Here is a 25,083-nt window from a genome sequence, read left to right as displayed (position 1 = left end):
AAATAAGATTAAAAGCCTCAATAAATAAAAATATTTAAATCATTTTCCAGCACCAGATTTATTTGAAATGCCAAGGAGAACCACTTTTTAACTTCCCCCCACCACCAACATAGATTTTTAATTGTTTCAAACTACAATGGATTTATATATTGTTCTGTTATTCTGTGATGATATACAGTATATTGTGTATGGCCATTGAGCCTGAAAATACAGAGGTATGATTTTTTGTCCATATCACCCTAATAAACAATAACAATGGCATTAACATGTCATTAACTATCATTTACCATCCCTGTTTTATGGCGGCTGATCTTGTCCTCTGCTCAGAGGATAAAGAGCTCCTGGTCCTACTTTTTAAATCTCCAGTGGTGGGTCACATCCATAACATGTCGTCAAAACTTCACACCCATGCCACCCTGCCGGCTGTCCCGTTTATACAGACATAATTTCAGCGCTGTTACCTCTGATGCTGGCTTAAAGGCGAGACAGCTCTGTCCCCCCATTCCACAATCATACCTTTTACAAAGTACAGTGAGGTGTAACGGCATGGAATTCCCACCTAGAAGAGGCAGTGTAAAAAGGGCTAATGATATCAATTCCATCAGGTTGGGCCTGTTTTAATGCATCTTATCCTGTATTAATGCATTTTTATTTAGATTTTGCTCATGTCAGAGAATCTCTACATTCTTACACTGATGTTTCAGTCTTACAGTGGCTCTGATGACATTTTCCTTCCGGTTCAGGTGAGCTTGTAATAGGGTATTAACGACTTTGATTTTTTTCAGGTCGACTTATCTGTCAATAAAGTCGAAGTCGAGTCGACAAGTCATTTGTTGACATCATCACATTGACATGGCGGAGGAAAGTGAAGTATTTCCACACATGTGATGTGTGTCTGTCAAGGCCCGAACATACTCGGGCAGAACGTACGCGGAACGGACTCAAAGCGGACGTCCGCAAGCCCTGTGTGCGCAAAGCTCAGATTTTACAACCACGCGGACTCTGCTCCGCGCACCAGTGACTGCTCGGCATGTATTTTTCACATCGCGGGGATTTTTCACAGACATTTTACAGGAAACTACAAGGCGGAAGTGCGCTCGACTATGAAAGCCCGAATGACTGCGGACATTCCTCGCAGAGTCTGCTCTGCTTGTAGTACGCCCGAGTATGTCAATGATAAAGTATCAGCGTAAGCCAATCAGAGGCAGCGATTGCATTCCGTACACAAGTACACAGAGAGAGAGAGAGGGAAAAAACACACGACTTGTCGACTCCTCCCGGGGCGTGTCGACTTGTGCCACTGACGACGACACGTCGACAAATCGACTTTTCTGTTAATGCCCTAGTTTGTAATGTGAAACATGAACAGGAAGTGTTGAGTTTCACTGACTGTAGCTTAGCAATGAACAAAAATGAGGGTGTTTGTAGCTTTCTGACTCCAGATAACAAACAAGACATCTGATGTCTGTGTGTCACTTTGTCCACAGCCAAGAGAGCCACAGCAAACATCATCTTTGAGGAGAAGAAGAGCACCTAAGAAGGACACTTCCTGTCCACCGTGTCTCTCTGGAGCCCACTCTGTTCCAGAAGAAATGTTGCCTTGAAAATGTTTGTTTAAAAGAGTTCATGTAATCTGATTCTTTAGCCAACCTGTATTAGATGTTACACATGTTACATGTTTCAATTAAAGCCATTTCCCAGGTCAGTTCACTTATTTAACTTTGCCTTCTGGAGGGCTGTGAGATGACTGTATGCTGGCCCTGATGCGCTTCTCGAACCAAATAAAAACAAACTTGCTGAAGTGGTTCTCTGATTTTCATACTTTCACTATATTGTGTGCATAAACTGAGAACTGTTATGTAAAGGGCAAACTATATGCAGAATTGCTGAGAATAATATTGTGATAGACAAATTCTCTGTGTTTTTATGTTTTATAGGTAGATGAACTCTTTGATTCATAGACATTCTAAAGTTAATATTGTCATTACAGGATTGAAGGTACCCACAAGGAGAGCATTTCAGACTCTCAGAACTGGGACTGACTGCACCTACAATTAAAAGCCATATTTGAAGATTATTTGTGGACTTTATTAAAAGTCATAACACATTAAATAGAACAACTGAGAATGTGCTGTGTGAAGACAAGTTATTAAAGAAAACCACAATGAACTGTGTTGTCCTTTAAATTAGTCCAGTTTCACAGGGCCATGCAAAGACCTATGGAGGGGCAGGTACTGAAGGTTAAAAAGGGGCACATGGAACAAGACTTATGATGACATAACTTACAGCATAACTAGCTGAATTATAGCAACCTATATTCATAAAGAATGTAACATGAAATACCTCTGCAATGTAAACAACTGGTACATGTGTTATTCTTATCTGTTGTGCTCTTCACCCAGCTGGTGAGGGATCCACTGCCTTTAGCAGCCTGACGCAGCTCCTTTTGTTTTTGCTTCCACCTCCTCTCCTTACGAGGCATGTCTGCACAATGAAATATAATGATTAATAAAAGAAAATCAATGGCAACATCAGGCTGCAGACTCCTGACATGGCATCAAATAAAAATGTGAGCAGAATGGACACAAAATTGATGAGCTGGAACGTAAGAGCAATTAATAACCCAGCTAAGCGGAATAAGGTATTTTCACATTTGAGAGACCAGGGAGCAGAGATAGTTTACTTGCAGGAGACCCGTTTATTGAACAAGGACCACCTCAAGCTCTGCAGGGGGGGATTTAATCAAATCTATCACTCGAATTTTGATAGTAAGAGTAAGGGAGTGGCCATCCTCATACACAGGAATGTACAATTTATAGAAACAACTTCTATAAGGGATAAACATGGCCAGTACATTATTGTAGTAGAAAAGCTATTCAATATGCTGGTAGTGTTGGCAAACATACTGTATATGCACCCAATTGGGATAATGTGCAATTTTTTAGGGACCTATTCTCACTATTGCCTGATTTGGATACTCATAATCTGGTTTTAGGGGGAGATCTGAATTGTTTATTAGATTCAACTTTGGACCATTCTAGCCTAACAACCACTGTATTGAGTAAATCAGCACAATGCATTAATTCTTTTTGTGATATGGGGCATTTGATCCGTGGAGATTCATAAACCCAACCTCCAGGCAATACTCCTTTTACTCCCCACCACATCAGATGTACACTAGAATTGACTATTTTTTATTAGATAATAAATTGACCCCTATAGTGACAGATATAGAATATTCTGGTATAGTAATATCCGATCATAGCCCAGTCGTGCTGAAACTTAGTTTTCCTGAGAATACACCACCTCAGCAAACGTGGCGTCCTAATACCCGGCTACTGGCAGATGACAACTTTAAAAAATTCATAAACTCTCAAATAGTCTTTTTCTTAGAACTAAATGATTCTGAGATTAGAAGTAGTATTTGTGGGAGTCCCTAAAAGCTTATATACAAGGTTAAATCATTTCATATAATGCAGGTGAGAGGAAAAGAAAGATGAAACGCTCCACAGACATAATGAAGGCGATAAAGGAAGTTGATTTGGCACATTCTGTGGCTCCCTCTGAGGAGCTACATAGACAGAAGATTTCGCTACAGACTGAATATGATATTTTAATGATTCAGCGTGAGGAGGATTTTTATCTTAGGTCAAGACAGGATTTTTACGAGCATGATGAACACGCAGGTAAACTCCTGAGCCATCAGTTGAAGCAATCAGCAGCAGCGGGTATGATAGTAGAGATAGGGGATAATCTGGGCAACAAAATTTTAGATCAGAAGGGTATTACTGACCATTTTAAATCATTTTATAAGGATTTGTATACTTCAGAAATAAATGACAAGGAGCAGGTGGAGAGATTTCTTGAAAAACTGGAGATACCGTCCTTAGAGGGGGCAGATAGGGATAGCCTAGAGGGACCAGTGACTGCAGATGAAAAAGATAATGCAATTCGGAGGATGACAGGTAAAGAGCCGGGCCCTGATGGGTACCCAAGTCAGTTTTTATAAAACATTTGCTCTGTAGGGTATTTAGGGAGGTCCTTGAAAAAAAAAAAAAGCTTTACCTCAAACAATGACACAGGCTACAATCTGTGGGAAGTATTTAGAAATCTTTACTGGGGGGCAATTCTTCACACTGTGAGGTCATGACCTTACAGTTCTTAGGGGGAAGTTTCCTGTTTTGCTAAACCTTTTATGGGGGGGGGGGTAAGCTCCTTTACGAGTGCAGCTGGTGGGTGCAACCTGGGTTCAGAGCTTTGGATTGGTATAAACGTCTGTACATTCTGAAGGTTGTCAACTCTGCTCTTCTCTCCATGCCGCATGTATTAAAGAAACTTGATTCCTCACACCGAGTCCATCACTTCTTCAGAGGAGAGAATTTCCCTCGCATTTGGTGACGAGGCTGGGATGGACTGTGGAGCTACATTAGGGTCAACTGTTTTGTACTTGAAAAAATAATATTTGAAACTGAAAACTCATGTGCTGATCTTGAATTTTGAAAAATACAATGTATTCAAAACAAAAATAAGTGTATGAAACGTTTTTTCAGGTTAAATATAATTTTGATTCACTTTGGTAATTCTTTTGAATGAATAATTTATTTTCACTTTTCACTTCCATATGTATTTTAACATTTGAGGTCTTATTTTTTTCAGTTGCATGTTTTATCTTTTCAGATTCAGATCTTATTTTTTTACAGTTTCAAATGTTATTTTTTCACTTTCAAATCTTTTTTTCACTCAGATCTTTTTTTTGACCCTGATGTGGCGTGGGGGGCGTGGCATCAACTGAGAGGGGTGTGGAATCATGAGTGACAGTGCCTTCAGTGAACGTAGGAACTAAAAACATTCTGACTCAACACTTATATACACCATATTCATGTGACTGGCAGTGTAAAAATTGATGCCAGTGACAAACTTCCATTTAGAAATCTGTTATAGACAGTACTGAGCACCAATTGCGGTATAAGAGCGATAAATTATGCCAGATTTTGCAGTTCAACAGCCACATTTTAAGTGCTGATATGTCCGATTTCCACATAGCACTGTGAACGCAGCGAAGTGTCCGTTTTGCTTGAGATGATGGCGTCCGGTCGGTTGGGTCAATCTGCTGGAGCCCATACATCCAGTACACAGGTGAGAAATGTTAACTAAGTTTTGGGAAATCATAACAAACATTAAGGGGTCGTTTTTGTGACAACATACATTTTCACAGCTCCATCGTCACGGCCCTGTTGATGCTTCCGCATCCAGACGTGTCCTCTGGATGAAACCTTTGAGCTCGGGGAGAAGGAAACAATCCTAAAACACCTCCCTACTCACCTGGTGCCACAAAAATCACCTGGAGCCAGGTCAGGTGAGTACATTTAAGTAGTTACTTTTAACTCCAAGCCACTTTTATGTTAATGAGCAGCATCACATCACACCTCTGGCAAAACCTAATTTGATTCAATCTAAATTATATCTACAAGTGTAGAGGGTTTATGATGAATACTAGCCTAATCATTTGGTTTTACATGAACATTTTTACTCTGTTGAGCTTAAGCTGTTTCTGAGTAAAGAATTACTGCATAGTGCACTTATATCAATTAATAGACACTGAAATATTTTACTACCTAACTAATAAAGACTATACTTAACTAACTAAATGAATAAAAATCAAATTACTGAAGCACTAAGATCACTATCACTAGTATAACATCATAGAAACAGCCCAGCAGTAGAGAAACCCTGTCATGCTGCTCAACAGCTAGCTAAATTGTTAAAATCAAGCTAGTGCTATTAACTGAGCTAACGTGGCCTACTCATAACTATGCTGTGTTAAAATTTAGCAAGCACAACGAAAATAAACTATCAACCAAACTTGATTCATATCTGACCCAGGTAGACTGCAGTTCATCACTTCTTACCTGAAGTTCAAATTCCCTTCCATTGTACCACCTGTGCCATCGTAATATGCGGCGGCCGCGGGTCTCTCCTCCTCCTGCCTCCCCCTCACCTCATCCACCTGACGGCCACCTCCGCCATTACCTGCGGCTGCGGCCATTGATGCTGCTGCTGAAGAAGCTCCGCCATAGCCAGCAAACATCTGTGTTATTTTAACACATTTGGCAGCATCTGCCTGAAGGGCTTGTCTCTTTTTCTCTCTTATTTTTTCCGCACCTCCTTTGCGTTTCTTGCTGCTCTCCATTTTGTCATCTGCTCTCTCTCTGTATGATTGATTGATTGGCAGCTGTAATTGGTCCAGCCCAGAATCAATCATGACTAATGGGCCGATCTAACAGTTTTGTGTACCAATAGGTATCATGACTAATACCTACGGAGCCCCTAAAGGGACATGGAAGGGAAAAAAAATAGATGGTTGAAAAAAATAAAAAAAAAGATGTACTTTTGCGAGATCTCGCAAAACATTTGCTAGATCTCGCAAAACATTTGCGAGATCTTGCAAAACTTTTGCGAGATCTCGCAAAAGTACAGAAGATTGTTTATCGTCTGGTCGCTTGGCCATTTGGGAATCAGCAAACAGAAGGAGACATAGAGAGAGAGAGAGAGAGGTCCCTCAAGCGGACATCATGCACATGAAAAGAGACAAGGTGGGCATAGAATTCATTCAGTAACGTAATAAGTCAGCGTAACAACACAGAGCTTGGAATAACAGTAGAAACTAACTTGGGGAAAAGGGGAGTTAGCATTAATGTTACACTAGCTGTAATGTTAGCGCTCTAACGTCAAGCTATGCCAGTCCAACAACCATATGTCGTTAGGGTTACAGATGTTGAATTTCACTTTGCCTTATGTCAAGCTGTGTGTCTTTTTATGCCACAAAAGTGGTTACCATGGTAACTGTGGATGCCATGGCAAGAAACACATATTGTAGAGGCTGTCTAGATGTACATGTTCAAAGTAAACATTTCAAGTATCTCTTTTAATATTTTCTGTTTGCAGGTTGACAAGGCAGTAATTTCCATTATGACTGATGAGCAAATGGCCAAATATGTCACTTCATATGGTGACAGAATAGCTGCCCTTTCCTTCTGTCAACAAACAATGTGAGAGAGAGACTCTTATACAAAGATAAGAGATAAAATAGAAACTCGGAAAATGAGATCAAGGACAAAGGGTGTGCTGTGTGGTACATCAGGTGTGCTCCAACACCCAGGTGAAGGGATGGCAAGACAGAGAAATACTGCAGCAGAAAAGACTTCCAGGAAGATTGAAATTGGATGGCTTCATTTTCACAGTTATGAATACCATCAAGTGAGGACCAAAAATGGCAGAGGAACAAGACATGCAACTGTGGAAAAAACAACAACTGTTGCTCAGATTTTGGAGCTAGGAAAGGAGCTATTTTTCCCAAATGGGCACTCAACCAGAGGGCAAGCTGATGACTTTACCTTTGAGGTCTGTGATCTTAAAAGAAAGCAGATTCCTTTTGATGAGACTGTTGGCAGACTGTATGAACAAACCAAACTGAAGCTGCTTAGATTTTATATTTGCACAAAAGACGAAGGACCTTCAACAGATCAGTCTTCATCTGAAGTGGATTCACTTGGATGAAGATTCTTTATCTGAGGATTTATCTGTCAGCATCACTGAGGGAGCAGATTTACGGTTGACTGAGGATGGATCTCACCTTGATGCAGATGATTCGATTACAGATCTACTGGTTCATGGACACTCATCTGACAGGTTTGCGGCAGTAGGAACAATATTTGTAATACAGATGGAAGGAGATTTTGTTTGAAGATTAAACTTCAGGTAATAACTTAATTAAAAGATAATGCACATGTATTTCATAAAACACAGAGTGAGATTGTGTGCCAACAATGGTAAACACCTATTTTCTCACCAGTAAGAAACTTTTTTTTTTTATGAGAAATATCACCTACTACTTTGCTGCCAATGTATGGGAAGATGTAAGAATATCTAATAATATTGCTCATGTTGTATATTGCTCATGTTGTATATTTCCTAATAGGTTTTAGTGGAGCTTCTTTGAACCATATGTATTTTTTGCACACCATTTGATCTTAAATATGTTCATCCATTCCATGATTTTAAATTACTGCTGACAATAATTGTGAAAATGTGTCTTTTATTTGTTGCAGAATATGCATTTCCAGTTGCAACCAAGATCCAAAAAACAAAGAACAAAATCTGAGACTGTGACAGCACAAGATCCAGGAAAATCACATCCCTCTCATTCAGCCCCAACAGACATTAAAAAAACTCACACTGGCCATGGGCAGGACACCAACACAAGTGATCATGATGAAGTCTGGAATCATCTCCAGCCTTTTAATGATTTCCCTGACTCCTGCTTTGAAATTATTGACCTGACCAGAGCAGTCCCTAATGTCTCTCCACAAACAGAGCCTGAGCACATCTATCATTTTACTTTTGAAGAGGTTCCAGGAGTAGACGAGGCAGATACAGTTGTATGGGATCCAGAAGAGGACCTTGGCAGAGCAGATGGAGATGAGACAGTCATGATCACATTGGATTACGTCAACAGTGAGGATGTCACACAGGTAATAATAATGTGATAAGATCAGGAATGTTTTGGGGTAAGGAGGTAGAAATACTAATACAGGTTAAACCAGTAGAAAGAGTGAAATGTACTGTTACTTAAAGTCAGTAAAATATTTTCTTTCTTTTTTCAAATTTGATTGTATGAAACAATTCAATTGTCCATCCCGACTCAAAAAAATTAACTACGTCCTATTTTTTATGGCATAAGCACTGTTATGTTCCCACACAAATGAAATGGCCTACAGTGTGGGCAATGCTTACTGTACCAACTGCAATCTTAGTTCATGCCTAGTTTATTTAGACCTTCATTTTGCCACAGCAATAATTGATTAACATCACATTGCTTATACTACTACTTATATGCTGCTACTTCAGAACAGTTTTAAATAGCAAAAAATCAAAATAATAACTGCTGAAAACCTGAGGAAATTCTCTTTAAGATACAATTTTACTCTCTTAAGTCAGGCATGTTTGCTTCCACACAATCTCAAAATTCTCCCTTTTTATATCAAATTTCTATATCAAAATATTTTTCTTGAACTTGTATTTCTAATGTATAGTGCCATGCACAACTTGTCTTAAAAACAAATAAGTCAACAGAGTCCCTTTGAACTGATTCCTGGGATTGTACAGCAGCACAAAGCATTGATTTGTGACTTTATGATGCTTTTCTGTTTCTGTAATTTTAGAGGTTTTTGTCTTCTTTTCCATTTCCCAAAATCTATTTGGATTTTTCATGACTATCTCATGAGTGTTCCTGGTTTTAACTAGAAGATAGGGTGATGTAGAAGACTAATTTGAAAGACTTTTATAAATTACAGTCTGCAATCACATCATAGACTTTAGGGTCAAAGTGTCTCCTGTCATTTAATACATTATGTTTCATTCATTCTTCAGAGTGCTGAGATGAATGGAGTGCCTATGCAGGCTTTCCAACTCCCATTGCCCTCAGCTAATGACCTGCCTACACTAGCTGTGCAGTCCATACATGGGGAGGCAGTGCAAACTGCACAGGTAAGATGCATCACTGCAAGCAACCCTGAACACATCCTCTAAACTACTGTATGATTTTACATAACTGTTTGGATGTGATATGATGGAGCCTTTGAGCATACCATTTTCTGAAGGTGTGGTAGGTCAGTCTTCTCTAGTGCTCAGCTTTTAAAAACATTTGTTTAATGTCCCGTAAGGCTCTGGAGGAGCTCTGACGGGTCTGAAAAAGTATGAAGTCATATTGAAGTTACCTTGTCTTGGGATTGGAGACAACAATTTTTGAATAGAAAGCCTATGTTGTAAACTGGAGGTGTGCAGTTTGAAAGAAGGTCTCATGGGTGGGTAGGGAGTTTGAGTTGCATTATGGGAAACATAGGATGCAGTATTATTTTGACCTTCACACAAACGTACTAAAAGTTAGGATATTTTCACCTCTGCTTCATTGATTAAACACTCTTTTGTTTTGTGGATGTTTTGTTCTTCTCACAGGACAGTGGACTGAATCTTTTGCCACAAGATTTGCCCTCACCTTCAAGCAGCCTGCTTTCCCCATCAACCTCACCTGACTACCCAGGAAATCCAGAGAGCACACGACGTGCATCAATTTGTAGGATAAAGGTTGTTGAAGATCTTTTGGGTGTATTTATGGACAGCAGCATAATAAATTTGACTCTACAGATGGACTTTGTAAATGAAAAAAGCTACTGATGATGCTAGAGTGTCAAGGGAGGTTTACACTGCATTCTGGGAGCAATTTCTTGAACAGTGTAAAGGGGAAACAGAGCGAGTGCCAAGGCTGAGGCCAGATTTCTGTGAGGCTGAATGGCAAGCAGTTGGACAAATCTGGGTGAAAGGATTATTAGACCATGGTGTCATGCCAGTGAGGCTATCAAAGGCTTTCATTTTAGCCTGCATCCATGGCATTGCCTCAGTTGATGTAGACATCCTGATGACATCATTTCTCAACTACCTTCCTCCTGTTGAGAGATCAGCTGTTGAGAAGGCTCTCCAGGGCACAATGGAGGAAAGTGATAAAGAGGACCCAGATAGCACACATACATCTGGCCGACATCGGCCCGATGTATCAAGTTTAGATCGTTGAGACGTAGCAGGGAGAGCGTTTGCTCATTGCCAAGACGTCGCTGAGACGTCGGCCTTTAATCGAAAATGACCACCACGCGACGTTCAAACGATCAAAAAAAAAGGCTGCGCTCAGTAGGCGCTCCTTCATTAATATTAATATGCTTCGTTAACTAAGACCTTTATTCATTTAGGTTGGACCTTTCAAACTACAACTATTTCACCATTCAATGTGAGAAATTAATGCTAACATTCAAAAATAGCTGTCTGTTACCCTATTTCGTGTGTAAGTGTGCACAATGAAGAGACAAAAGTCAGTTGGAGAAACTTTATTTTCAAATTTCCACAAACAATATCTGACGGCCAGTCCGCTTCTCCTGGCAGCCTGCAAGACACAGAAAAGATGATGTGCACATAACTTTAAGAAACAAATCCCAGCTTCACCACTGTATTATTTTTTTAGCATTTCAGCTGTCTTTCAGCCAGATTGAAGGCTTTGGGTCCGTCACTCTGCTTCATTCAGTGTGGAAACTGTTAAATAACGGGATCCGGCGTTAACTCTGTTAACTGTTAACAGCAGCTCAACAATCAGTCCTTCATCTTGGAAAAACAGTGGCTTCAAAACTGCGCTATTACCTGTAGCCACCGGGTCAGTTTGCTTTGCAGAGGAGGAGACCTCAACTGATAAATTGCCCATAAAGTCACATTACCAACATACCAAAGGCATCCTTAAACTTCACTATTTGACCTCTGCGCTCCTCTCTGCGCTTGTCACCCACACTTGAGCATCCGTCCAGGGCCCCGGAGGTCAGGCCGGGGGGCCGCGGGACCACATGTGGCAGCTCTGGGCACTTCCACTTTAACCCAAAACGAGTGTTCACGATAACCAGATGAGCAGATAACGTCAACTAGGGAAAATAAAATGAAAACACCACAGTTATAGCCTCTTAACTAACATGAGCTAAACCGCTAAAGTAGCTAACAGCTAACGAAAGATTAGCTGGTGGGGAGCTGTGCTAAGCTATATACACCCAGTCGTGCTTCGCCACTCACCAGGAACCTCTTTTAACGGTCACAGAAGAAACAACAAAGCTATTTTCTGCCAATTTATTCTAGTAGAGCTTACCTGAAACCAACTGCGATGAGATGCTGTGTCCTGCGAGCTCAGTTCCAAACAAACACCGCGGAGATGAAATTCCGCCTTCAGTGGCAACTTCCGTATGTGGGCAGACATTCTATGGCACTGGGCCGACCCAAAGCCGACATTACAGAGACGTTTGATGAGCTGGGACAAAAGAGTATTAAATTTAAAGATATCCGCCCATGCAGCCGACGCTTGTCAGACGTTATAAATTCAGGGCCGATGTGTCGTCCTCAGGCCGACGTCGGCCAGAAGACGGTGTGTTATCTGGGGACTTGCTTGACCTCTTTAGGATGGGTTCTCATTTCCTACCTCCAAAGAACAGCATGCAACCTGCCATAGAAACAATGGCTCACAAAGCCATTCTACAAGGGTCCATGTCATTGGTCCGACAGCCCATTGGTTCGACATCCCATTAGTCTGACTGTCCGTGGTGCTGAACAGCTCGCAGCGGGCGTATGGTGCGCCACGACCGGCTCTGGGTCAGCTGGGAAAGGCTTGAGGTGAAGCAGGCTCACGGCTTATGTGTTTGTCACTTTCTTTTTCATTTTAACCCACACCATGATCTTTTCCTGACCCTAACCAAATGGTTTTTGTGCCTAAACCTAACCAGACCTTAACCACAGGGCATGATTTCGGAACGGACTTCGGAACAATGGGTTTAATATGGTCGGAACAATGGGATGTCGAACCAATGGGCTGTCGGACCAATGGGCAGTTCCCTTCTACAAGAGCCATAATATATAGTGGATTACTTCTCCACACCCATGGCACTTGTACAGCAGAAACTATCAGACAAGGAAAGTGTGTTGTCTCTGTATGAGTCAAAGAAAGCCACAGGCAAAAGAGTGTTGCAACTGTTTGAAACAACAAAGATGGTGCTGTCTCAGAGAGAGCAGGCAACCTTTAGCCATCTCCAACGTTACATGAAAAATGCTGACCAAACCAAAGCTGAAAAAATCCTGTGTTTCTGTACTGGTTCCTCTGTCATATGTGTTGACAAAATTATGGTATGCTTTAATGCTGAAACTGGACTAAACAGAAGGCCTGTTGCTCATACATGTGGTGCTACCCTTGAAGTACCGTGCACATACAGCTCTTACCCTGAATTTCGCACAGAGTTTGACAACATCCTGTCCAGTAACTATTTTGAAATGGACATCCTCTGAACTTGAGAGCAGTCCTGATCAGGCCTCATAGTAATGGCCTCTTTATTGTATGGTTGACTATGTTTTATTTAAAATTCTTTACTGTTTTTGTTGTTTATTTTGTCATTGAAACATCTGATGCACTTAACCATGTGTAGAGCAGTCTGCAATTCTATTTCCTTTTTGTGCAATAGTACACCACCATAGTTTTCACATAGATTTAATTTTTTTTTAATTATGCTTTAAAAATGACTGCAGCTTTCATTTCCATCAGTGTGACCCTAACATGAGCTTCATGGTTAAGCTTGTTGCTAAGAAAGATTACAGAGTTGTCCATCACTGGTGGAATTGTTAATTGTTGGTGTTAAAGAGTCATACCTGTTTGATTATTCAGGGGAAAACAGTTTTAAGTTAATGTTTACAAAATCTACAGGCTGGTGTGGCCTGTGTGAAATGTGGCTTGGAAAGCCCTACTATGCTCAGTTGGCCTTCAGAATGATTATGTAATATTTCCATTATACTACTGTCATTTATTATTGTCTTACCTAAGCACTGCATTATAACATTGTATCTTTTTTAGAAATAGATTGTGTGTGCATTTTTGCCATGATGTGACCTTTATGGATCGTGTTTTTTTTTTTCATATTTTCAAGTTCTCAATTGGTCTTAAATTAAAAAACCAAACTGATAAGACATATTTTTTATTTGTTCAGGGTTACAAGCCAGGATTTCACACTGAGAAACAATACAGAATGATTAGTAATAAAAATATTTCCACTGTTAACAAAAATATCAAGTGCTTGTTCTTTTTTCTACCCCTCTCTGATATTTCACAACATAGGTTGTTCATGCAGATATCTTGACACTGCATTTCTGTCAACTAGATGTCACTTGATGTTTGTACTACTACAGTAGTAGTAGTAGTAGAATCGGAGTCATCTTACAGGTAGGTTCATAAAATCTCAACGGGGCTGATGTCTGCAGAAATGTTTTTAAACATCCAATAGTATGTTAAGAACTTAAGTTTATTTCTAGGCCAGTTTCAGATGAAGTCAGTAACCAAGACAGCATGTTTATTCTTAACGTCAATAGCGCTTTGCCTGACCAGTAGTTCAAAAGCCAAAGATGTTCTCCTATCATAAAATATTAAGGAAAAACAGAATATTCACATTTAGAGACTAGAAACATTTTAATTGTAACAGTTACAAATTAATAGTTATCAAAACTGTGGCATTCATTTCCCACCAATTAATTAAGTGATAAATGGACTGTTTGTTTTGGTACTAGTTACGAATTTTACACTGGTTGATTTGGCTTTTGATAGGCTTTATCTCTAAAGTAACACCAGCTGAGGATCAATAGTGTTGTATTTTGACCCATACATCAAGGCAAACATACATCAAATCAAATCAAATCAGTTAAAATAATAGAACATAAACATATAGCATGGTTAATGACAGCAATGATAGCAAGGAAAAATACAATATACTATACCAATAGCTCAACTCTCTGGTCCCTACAGGACACAGCTCAGTACTTGACTGACAGATACGTGACTTACAGAGATACACTGATGGCCTCTCTTAGGTGCATATACAAGTTCACAGCCTGCTATGGATCTGTTGGTGGAGTCAGATGGGACTTGGCCATAAAGATATTGCATAGTTCATATAAATCCGGATTGCATGGTATGGTCCGGTGAAAGACACATTGGTTTTTGCACAGCTGAACATGTTCACCTTCAACTGGGGAAAGGAAGTCTCTTGTCCTGTAAAGTTCTGGCAAGACATACATCACATTAGGTCGACCGCTGGGGACGTTTATGTTCTTTAAGGGCCTGATGGTGTATGCGTTCCAAACTTGTGCAGTGTCATCCAACTCATCCTGTTAAAAAGAATACACAAATACATTTAGGAAGAACTGTACATACATGTCAACTTAAATGAGCACTAAATTAGAGCATTAACTCTCTTCTCTCTCCCTCTCCCCTCCTCTCTGTGTCCCCCTCTCTCTCATCTTTACCTCCTTTCCATTTCTCTCCTCTCCCTTTATCTGTCTTTTTCTCTACTATCCCTGTCTCTCTACCCCCCCCCCCCCCTCCATCATCCCCCCCCCCCCCCCCCTTTCTATCTTTTTCTCTCCTCTCCCTGTCTCTCTCTCCACATTCCCTCCTCTCTGTCTCTCTGCCTCCCCTCTCCCTCTCACATACACAGGCACACATATATGAAAACATTATAATTCATGAACTCACCTGGATGAGTCCCATGCAACAAAATTGAAGGAGGCTTTTGTCCAGAAATCCACCATCAAAGAACGCGCTGTCTCGGAGGTCTCCAAACAGGGATAACCAGAACTCCACGCACTGGCTGCGAAGAAAACCCCACCAATATTCAATTCTTTGATTGGCGGTGCTGGCTCCATCCAAGTAACTGTCAAGGGTGCTGTCTGGGGGAGTGGGGAAGAGGAAACGCTGGAAGCCTCTGACATGGCCATTTTCGGTTCCAAGATCGCCTCTCACAATCCAAGGGCAGCCCCCTAAACACTGTACTACTTCCATGTAATAACCTCCAATCAACTTTGGGTCACTCCTTGTTGTGTAGGCATTAAGCCACATTATTTTCCTCGAAAAACCATCAATACTTCCATTGACACAAATGCCATATGGCTTCAGTCCATGTGCCAAATGAAGTTTGGCCCTCTTGAGAAGTAGCTCCATCATCTGAGACGTCTTGCCTGCCTTAACAACACTGCTCTCGGATCCAGCTCCTTCAACACCAAGCACACATCCTCTTTCCTAACATAGACTACGGTCCATGTTCTCTGCATTTAGCAAACATCCACCGGTAACCATGGAGCTGTCCAGAGTACTGTATTTGAATTCAATCAGGACCACCAAGTCACAGAATGTTTTTCGACGAAAGTGTCCTCTTGCGTTAAATAGTAGTAGTAGGCCAGTCTCAAAATAAAACTCTATGAACCTCTCCCACGGATGAATGTGCTCCATTGTTGCATTTGTTTGCAGTTTCTATGGGCCAAACTGACCCGGAAGTACATTACTTAATGAAAGTTTTGCGAGATATTACAAACTGTTTTGCGAGATCTCGCAAAAGTACATCTTTTTTTTTTTCAACTGTCTATTTTTTTTCCCTTCCATGGGGCTCCATAAATACCCTATGGAAGCCCATTTCCACCACTTGATGGAAAAAAATAAGATCTATTAACTCAAAATAATGAGATACTAAGTCAAAATAATGAGATACTAAGTCAAAATTATGACTTAGTAAGTCAAAATAATGACATACTAAGTCAAAATTATGACTTACTAAGTCAAAATAATGACATACTAAATCAAAATTATGAGATACTAAGTCAAAATAATGACATACTAAATCAAAATTATGAGATACTAAGTCAAAATAATGACATACTAAGTCAAAATAATGAGGTTAATGAGTACAGTTACACCCTTCGACAATCCATACTGGTCATCTCTCAGTCACGATGGATAACATCATTGAGGGATACTAACTCAAAACAATGAGGTCATAACTCATGTACTTCGGATATGCCACACACTACACTTTGATGTGACGTATGGGGTATGTTTGGCTACTTAAGTAGTCTACAAATTACAAAATGTAGTAAAATAGTGTTGATTTTAAGTGTTCTCTTTGGCTAAGACATAAAGTTAATTATACAACAGTTAGTTTAAGTTGCACTTAAATAGGTCAATAATATGCTCATCAGTGAATACGAGTGTTAGTGAATACAACTGTTATTGAATCAAATTGTTCGCCACTCCTCCGCCAGTTATGAGTTATGTGAGTTACCATATATTTCCAAATAGTCGCCCGGTGACAAATAGCCGCCGGGCACCTAATAGCCGCTGGGGGTCTGACCCCATTTTGCGTATTAAACGCTGGTCAGATTAAACGCCTGGGCGATTATTTTCTCATTCATTGCCTCACGGCTGTCCCTCCTTGAGGAACTGTTTGCTCTTTTATGCACGGGTCGGTGGTGAAGTGGTGCACATGACTTGTGCTACGGACGGACGGATGGACAGACAGACAGCCACGTATCTAAAACAGGTAATACATCTGGCTACATCTTTCCCACATCAAATATCCGTGATCGCCTTGACCCGCGTGCCTGAAAGCGCACACAATTCCGTGTCATCTCACCGCGATGCTGTGATTTGATGGCCCGGTACTCATTGTAGCCCACTCTTATAAGACCCAATAATAATAATAATAATAATAATAAGTTACTGTGGACCTATATGCCATTCCTTTTAACAAAATTACCAGAAGAGTTCTCTGAAAAACAGGTAATGTCAGCCTGAATTACTCACGTGCGTCCCCGGTGAAAATCGCTGACATGCATGGGGGAATAGGCTACAGCTTCTACAAGCTCGCCATAGCTTACTGTCAGGACTCAGGGACCAGAATTCGGGATGGCGGACCGTCGGGATGGCGATATTTCGGTGTGGCGGCCTGTAACTGTTGGTTAAATGGCCCGTTCGGTTGGTATTCGGATAACTGGGGCTTTACTGGTATAATGCAATAGCACCACCCAGCGGTTAAACCCGTGTACACGAAAAAACATGACCCACTCTAAATGTTTAGAGATTTTTGTACATGAACTCACCTCTACATTATACAGTATTTTTGCACTAAAAACATACTGGACAGGAACTGTAACCAAATAACGGCCTGGTGCAGGTTGGTGCAAAAAAAAAAAAAAAAAAAGCCTTGAGCAAATAGCCCCTGGTTCTTTTAAATGCCTGGGGTCAAAATCGATTTTGTGAAATAAACGCCTGGGCTACTATTTGGAAAAATACGATATCTATGTGTTGTAAAAGCATTATGCTCTGCTGCTGTAGACAGCCTGTCTAAATGATGTCTTGAAGCCTGTCTGATTGTATGTGGGGTTTTTATCTTAATGTCGGCATGTTAAGCTTGTATTTTCGGTCTCTGAAGACACTCCAATAAATTCGCCTATACAGTATTGTACCAAATTGGCCTTTGGTTTACTGTGTTTCATACACCGGACCCTTTGGTTATCTTCTAGAAATGAGCTTGTAATTAATTTATTTTCTTTATTTTCTGTGAAGTTAAATAATGATAATTAAACGTCCGCTCGCTGTCCGTGGTGCTGAAATATGCGCCGAAATAAGTCCGATGTTTTCACTGCTCTCACCAAGTCATGCATTACATGCAGACATGAGGTATTATCAATGTGAGAAACAGCTTCATGTCCTTTGAAACAGTTTTCAATAGCATAGTATGTATTTCTGACAGGTCAAAGACCAAAGTGAAGATTTATAGGCTATAAGTTCATATTTTTGAAACTCCATCATCAGTAGCTCTGTGATGTCATGTCATATTGTCATACCTTAGCTTTTCCTGAAACGACGCCCCTGCCTGGAGGTCTGCACAGAAGACTCCTGGCTCTCCTGACGACCACTCATAATTTAATTCAAATGTAATTTTGGGGAAAATACCCATCTTCTTGGTGTAACGCTAGTGTTCGTTTGTGTCAGTGTAGCGAGTGTGACAGTTGGTTAGCTAATTAACGGTTGTGTTTATATTTTTAACACCTGCGAGCAGAGTGATTTTACTGTTACAAGTCCCAGTGATGTTATACTCTATATCAGCACTCACGGAATGCTTCTCGTCCAGTCAAATTACTCGGTCGAAACTAACTGTTGTATAATTAACTTTGTCTTAGCCAAACAGAACACTTAAAATCAACACTATTTTACTAGCCTACATTTTGTAATTTGTAGACTACTTAAGTAGCCAAATATACCCCATACGTCACATCAAAGTGTAGTGTGTGGCATATCCGATGTACATGAGTTATTACCTCACTGTTTTGAGTTAGTATCCCTCAATGATGTTATCCATCGTGACTGAGAGATGAAGAGTATGGATTGTCGAAGGCTGAAACTGTACTCATTCACCTCATTATTGGACTTGGTATCATTATTTTGACTTAGTATCTCATTATTTTGACTTAGTATCTCATTATTTTGACTTATTAGATCTTACCTTTTTCCATCAAGTGGCGGAAATGGGCTTCCATAAATACCAGTACCATTAGTAAAAAAAATAAAAATAAAAATAAATATAAAAAAAATAATATAAGACCCGGCCCAAAATCACCATCGGCCCACCGACATAGTTATTGTTATGTAAAGTGTGTAAATAACCATCAACAGACTGCTGTTAGGCACAGACAAACACAATGCTCGCACAGCAGCGCAGCACGGCACTGTACCACACTTAGATGGAGCAGGCGTTGTCACGTAATTAACAACTTCCAGCACTTCAATGAGTCATAGCACAAAACAGCAGCATATCAAGTGACTTTTTACTTTTATTATGTTTAAGAAAATTGTATTTTCCTTTCCTCTGGTGCCAGTAGATACATAGAAACATCCCAGAAGGCTGCGCTTTGCAATCGTACAAAAAGGTTTCACGCGTGTGAATTTTTTTTTCCTTGCGTGTGTGTTGCGTGGCCAGGAGTTAAACAGAATCTGCTGTTTGACCCTTTAAGTTACCAATAAGACATCAAAAATAAAAAATTAAAAAAGGCAATTAAAACTGTTAAAAGGATTTTAAAAAAACCCGACAACGCCACCTAGGAAATTACAGAGCCCTAGGACTCTAAAAGGCCTACAGGTTCTTACAATCAGGGGTGAGCAGAGTTAAAAAACAACACCAAAGGTAGATGTTAACGGATTTATTACAATAAAACCATGATGGTAAAAGAGCACAGCTGATGTCTAAAAAAGTCCATCCAGTCCTTTGTAGTACCCCCCTGCCAGTCCTTTATCGTTGCCCCTTCCAGTGGAGTCGCTTACCACGGGTGACGCCAGCGGCCGCAGAGTCCTCAGCAGCCCATTCCTCCCTGAACTGTTGCAGCTCCCGACCGTCCTCTCCCCGCAGCACCTCCGCTGCTGCTCCGGTCGCCCTGGGGAGGTAAATAAACCAGAGCCAGTACCGTGGGACACACAACAGCCCTAAAATCACACCCCCTGCCTGGCCCCGCAGCCGGCCCTCCAGTACCCGCCACACACAAGGTAAAAAAATACTCACAGATTTCCTGGGCGGTAGCCAAACTACCGACCCAGGCTGGAGTATTCTCGCCAAACGGGTACAGGCTGCTGCGCTTCAGGCCCCGGTGTCTTTGTCGTCTCGGCCGTGTGTTCCGTCGGGTCGACGTAGTCTTTTCCTGGCTCCGCGTGGTCGTTCTGTGCTGCTCTCTGCCCTCCGCTTCGTCTTTCCTCCCTTTTCACCGTTCTGCGCGCCGCACCTGTTGCTCATTCGCTGATTGCTGCCTGCGGTTTGGTCAGTGTCTGTTGCTTTCAGGGACGATGGGAAAAGACAACACTGCATGCAAAAATATTCACTACACAATAAAAACAATCCCGTAAAACTTGATTAAAACTAGCACAACAACTTAAACACAATAAATAAATAAATAGACTAAAACATGCAGAAAAGTATTATTAAAACATGCAGAAAAACCCCCATCAACACTGACCCTGTCACATGTGCTTTACCTCTGCTGCTACAACTCCATCCTAGGGGAAACACTGTATATAGTGACTTTGCTGTTGTTAACTTAACTGTTACTAACTAAATCTTTAATGGGGGAAAAATGGTAGAAACCTCAGGAAGAGCAACTGAGGAGACATCCCTCTTCCAGGACAGACAGATGTGCAATCGATGTTGTACCAAACAGATCAACATAATACATTTGCAGTAATCCATATGACAAAATGATACATAAAGAGAGGGAGAGACAGAGACAGGGAGAGATGCAGGACAGACAGTAATGTCAATAGCTACAATAACATTAATTTTAGAAATAATATTGTAATAATAATAATAATAATGGTAATTGTGGTAGCATATGTTGTAGGTATATATTAATAAAATAGTATACAGTACAGGCCAGGTCAGGTTAATACACAGCCGACAGCCCTATTGGACAACTGTTAAAATTCATATTATGGCAAGAACCAATCAGCTAACTAAAGAAAAACGAGTGGCCATCATTACTTTAAGAAATGAAGGTCAGTCAGAAAATTGCAAAAACTTTAAATGTGTCCCCAAGTGGAGTCGCAAAAACCATCAAGCGCTACAACGAAACTGGCACACATGAGGACCGACCCAGGAAAGGAAGACCAAGAGTCACCTCTGCTTCTGAGGATAAGTTCATCCGAGTCACCAGCCTCAGAAATGGCAAGTTAACAGCAGCTCAGATCAGAGACCAGATGAATGCCACACAGAGTTCTAGCAGCAGACCCATCTCTAGAACAACTGTTAAGAGGAGACTGCGCCAATCAGGCCTTCATGGTCAAATAGCTGCTAGGAAACCACTGCTAAGGAGAGGCAACAAGCAGAAGAGATTTGTTTGGGCCAAGAAACACAAGGAATGGACATTAGACCAGTGGAAATCTGTGCTTTGGTCTGATGAGTCCAAATTTGAGATCTTTGGTTCCAACCGCCGTGTCTTTGTGAGACGCAGAAAAGGTGAATGTATGGATTCCACATGCCTGGTTCCCACTGTGAAGCATGGAGGAGGAGGTGTGATGGTGTGGGGGTGTTTTGCTGGTGACACTGTTGGGGATTTATTCAAAATTGAAGGCACACTGAACCAGCATGGCTACCACAGCATCCTGCAGCGACATGCCATCCCATCCGGTTTGCGTTTAGTTGGACCATCATTTATTTTTCAACAGGACAATGACCCCAAACACACCTCCAGGCTGTGTAAGGGCTATTTGACCAAGAAGGAGAGTGATGGAGTGCTGCGGCAGATGACCTGGCCTCCACAGTCACCGGACCTGAACCCAATCCAGATGGTTTGGGGTGAGCTGGACCGCAGAGTGAAGGCAAAGGGGCCAACAAGTGCTAAACACCTCTGGGAACTCCTTCAAGACTGTTGGAAAACCATTTCAGGTGACTACCTCTTGAAGCTCATGGAGAGAATGCCAAGAGTGTGCAAAGCAGTAATCAGAGCAAAGGGTGGCTATTTTGAAGAAACTAGAATATAAAACATGTTTTCAGTTATTTCACCTTTTTTTGTTAAGTACATAACTCCACATGTGTTCATTCATAGTTTTGATGCCTTCAGTGAGAATCTACAATGTAAATAGTCATGAAAATAAAGAAAACGCATTGAATGAGAAGGTGTGTCCAAACTTTTGGCCTGTACTGTATGTATGTGACAATATGTGCATAAAAATAGTAGAAGTATGACTAATAATAACAGCAGTAGTAGAAGGCATCAGGCAGGACCATGGCAGCAGCACAACCATGACACAGGATCCAGGCGTAGCTGCGATACAAGGTAAACTGCGAGACAGTGGAGCAGTGGAGAAGAAGCCGAGGCAGTGACATGAAGTAAAGCCGAATAAGCAATATGCAGTAATAGGACGGGAATGTTAGCAAATGAAGAAGAACAAACTTTTCAGAAACTGAGGAGAGAGAGAGAAGGAGAGAAGAGGCTTGGTGTATCATAGGGGGTCCTCCGGCAGACTAGGCCTAAGTCAGCCTAACTAGGGGCTGGTACAGGGCAAGCCTGAGCCAGCCCTAACTATAAGCTTTATCAAAAAGGAAAGTCTTAAGTCTAGTCTTAAATGTGGAGACAGTGTCTGTCTCCTGGTCCGAAACAGGAAGATGGTTCCACAGGAGAGAAGCCTGATAGCTGAAGGCTCTGGCTCCTGATCTACTTTTGGAGACTTTAGAAACCACGAGTAACCCTGCATTCTCATAGCGCAGTGTTCTGGTGGGATTATATGGCACTATGAGTGCTTTAAAATATGACGGAGAAGGATTTTAAATTCAATTCTGGATTTTACAGGGAGCCAGTGCAGAGAAGCTAAAACAGGAGAAATATGATCTTGTTTCTTAGTTCCTGTTAGTACACGTGCTGCTGCATTCTGAATTAGCTGGAGAGTTTTTAAGGACTTACTAGAGCTACCTGATAATAGAGAGTTACAGTAATCCAGCCTTGAGGTAACAAAAGCGTGGACCAATTTTTCTGCATCTTTTCGGGTCAGGATAGACCTAATTTTCGCAATATTACGCAGATGAAAAAATGCAGTCCGTGAGGTTTGTTTTAAATGAGAATTAAAAGACAAATCTTGATCAAATGTTACTCCGAGGTTTCTTACGGTAGTGCAAGAGGCCAGAGCAATGCCATCTAGAGAAACTATGTCATCAGATAAAGAGTCTCTGAGTTGTTTGGGGCCAAGAACAATAACTTCAGTTTTGTCTGAATTTAAAATCAGGAAATTGGTGCTTATCCAGGTTTTCATGTCTTTAAGGCAATTATGAAGTTTAGTTAATTGATTACTTTCCTCTGGCTTCATAGATAAATACAACTGTGTATCATCCGCATAGCAATGGAAATTTACAGAGTGATTTCTAATGATGTTACCTAAAGGAAGCATATATAGAGTAAATAAGATTGGTCCGAGCACAGAACCTTGCGGAACTCCAAAACAAACTTTAGTACGTAAGGATGATTCATTATGAACATGAACAAACTGAAAATGATCAGATAAATAAGATTTAAACCAGCTTAGTGCAGAACCTTTTAGGCCAATTAAGTGTTCCAGTCTCTGTAGTAGAATTTGATGATCAATTGTGTCAAACGCTGCACTAAGATCTAATAAAACAAGTACAGAGATGAGTCCTTTGTCTGAAGCAATCAGAAGGTTATTTGTAATTTTAACTAGTGCTGTCTCAGTGCTATGATGCACTCTAAATCCTGACTGAAATAAATTATTATCATGGAGAAAATCACACAGCTGGTCTGCGACTACTTTCTCAAGGATCTTTGAAAGAAAGGGAAGATTAGATATTGGTCTATAGTTGGCTAACACCTCTGGATCCAGGGTGGGCCTTTTTAGTAGAGGTTTAATTACAGCTACCTTAAAAGACTGTGGTACATAGCCTGTTAATAAAAATATATTGATCATATCTAATATATGAGTGTTAACTAAAGATAAGACCTCCTTAAGTAGCCTAGTTGGGATGGGGTCTAAGAGACACGTTGATGATTTAGATGCAGAAATCACTGCGGTCAATTCTTGAAGAGAAATTGGAGAGAAGCAATCTAAATATATATTAGGTCTTACAGCTGTGTTTGAGGTTAGATATGTACTAGTCTCGCTCACCAGACCTTTCTCGAGAAAAGAAAGGTCTGGCTGGGCCGACTCTCACTTTGAGATTGGAGGAAAAAACGCCCCGGCTGCTTGTATTTCTTTCAACCAATCACAATCGTTCTGGGCGGTGCCACAGCAACGGTGCACTTGCACAAATACTGCCGGGGGGAAACAGGTTTTGGTGTAACACGCCCACAAAAATCGCCTACAGGACGCGAACCACGGCAGAAAAATGGCTACATCCCCGCAAGATCAAACACCGCAAAAGTTAGTGTAGCAGCATAGAGGTGTTTATCCTTTGTGATTTGCCACTGTTTATAATGAGCGCCGCTGGTGGCCGCTGATGAGGTGGGCCAGTATAAAAGCGGCAGTTCACCCACCAGTTCTTCCTTTGCGCCTCCGTCATCTCTGTCACTTCCGGGTCAGCGGTCATTTGATCCGACAGGTATGACTGCATGCTGCTTCACCTCGCTGGTTGTTTGTGTCTCTCATTGTGCTTAAGGCATTGGTGTTGTGTAGTAGGGCGACTGCCTGTGTGCTGCTCCGGCCCCCTGTATGCGCTGCTGCGTGTGTCTGTGGTAGGTGTCCTCTCTCTCTGCGGTATGGTTGATGCTGTCCGGTGGCTAATGCTAGTGTGGTCACAGGTAAATGCTGGTGGCTGCCAGGGGTCCTCTCTCCCTCCCTCCTCCTACTTAATATTGCTAATAGTATTTTTCTTGATTAGGAATTACTGTAACCAGCTTATTGGGGCGCTGCTGTTTTGTCTCCACTGCGGCTGCTGCTGTCTCCCCTGCTTCTGCTGTGTTGTCTGCGCTGTGGCTGCTGCTTTGTCTCCACCGCGTCTGCAGCGTGTCTCTGCTGCGGCTTCGCTTTTATGGCACGGCGCCACGCGGCGGTCTATTAAACCACTTTGTAGCTCTGCTTCAACAAAATAGACCCTTGGTGACTCTGTTTCAACGTCCGGTGCGGGCAGTTGCTCGGCCGCACGCCGGGGCATGGTT

The 25,083-nt window shown here is 41.3% G+C and overlaps 1 protein-coding gene and 1 non-coding gene across 4 annotated transcripts in view; both read left to right on the top strand.

Annotated features, from left to right (window-relative positions):
- Positions 1-1,801, top strand: part of reep5 (receptor accessory protein 5) — a 36,667-nt gene extending 34,866 nt beyond the window's left edge. Inside the window, exon 5 of the mRNA XM_033647118.2 lies at positions 1,488-1,801. Coding sequence (XP_033503009.1) covers positions 1,488-1,537 — 50 coding nt within the window. The 3' untranslated portion in view covers positions 1,538-1,801. The remainder of the gene's footprint in view (positions 1-1,487) is intronic.
- Positions 1,802-4,770: 2,969 nt separating this feature from the next.
- LOC117270188 (uncharacterized) lies at positions 4,771-11,738 on the top strand. Of its 3 annotated transcripts, XR_013488187.1 has the most exons (6): positions 4,771-5,136; positions 5,216-5,356; positions 6,946-7,758; positions 8,109-8,531; positions 9,430-9,546; positions 10,015-11,738. It is a non-coding gene; the product is annotated as an uncharacterized LOC117270188 (transcript). The 3 variants fall into 3 exon arrangements; XR_013488185.1 differs by having other exon boundaries at positions 6,946-8,531; XR_013488186.1 differs by lacking the exon at positions 5,216-5,356 and having other exon boundaries at positions 6,946-8,531.
- Positions 11,739-25,083: the final 13,345 nt, after the last annotated feature.

This window comes from Epinephelus lanceolatus, chromosome 19, assembly GCF_041903045.1.
Source record: "Epinephelus lanceolatus isolate andai-2023 chromosome 19, ASM4190304v1, whole genome shotgun sequence".
Taxonomy (NCBI): domain Eukaryota; kingdom Metazoa; phylum Chordata; class Actinopteri; order Perciformes; family Serranidae; genus Epinephelus; species Epinephelus lanceolatus.
Note: the sequence above shows the minus strand (reverse complement) of the source record. Positions and strands in the feature narration are given on the sequence as shown.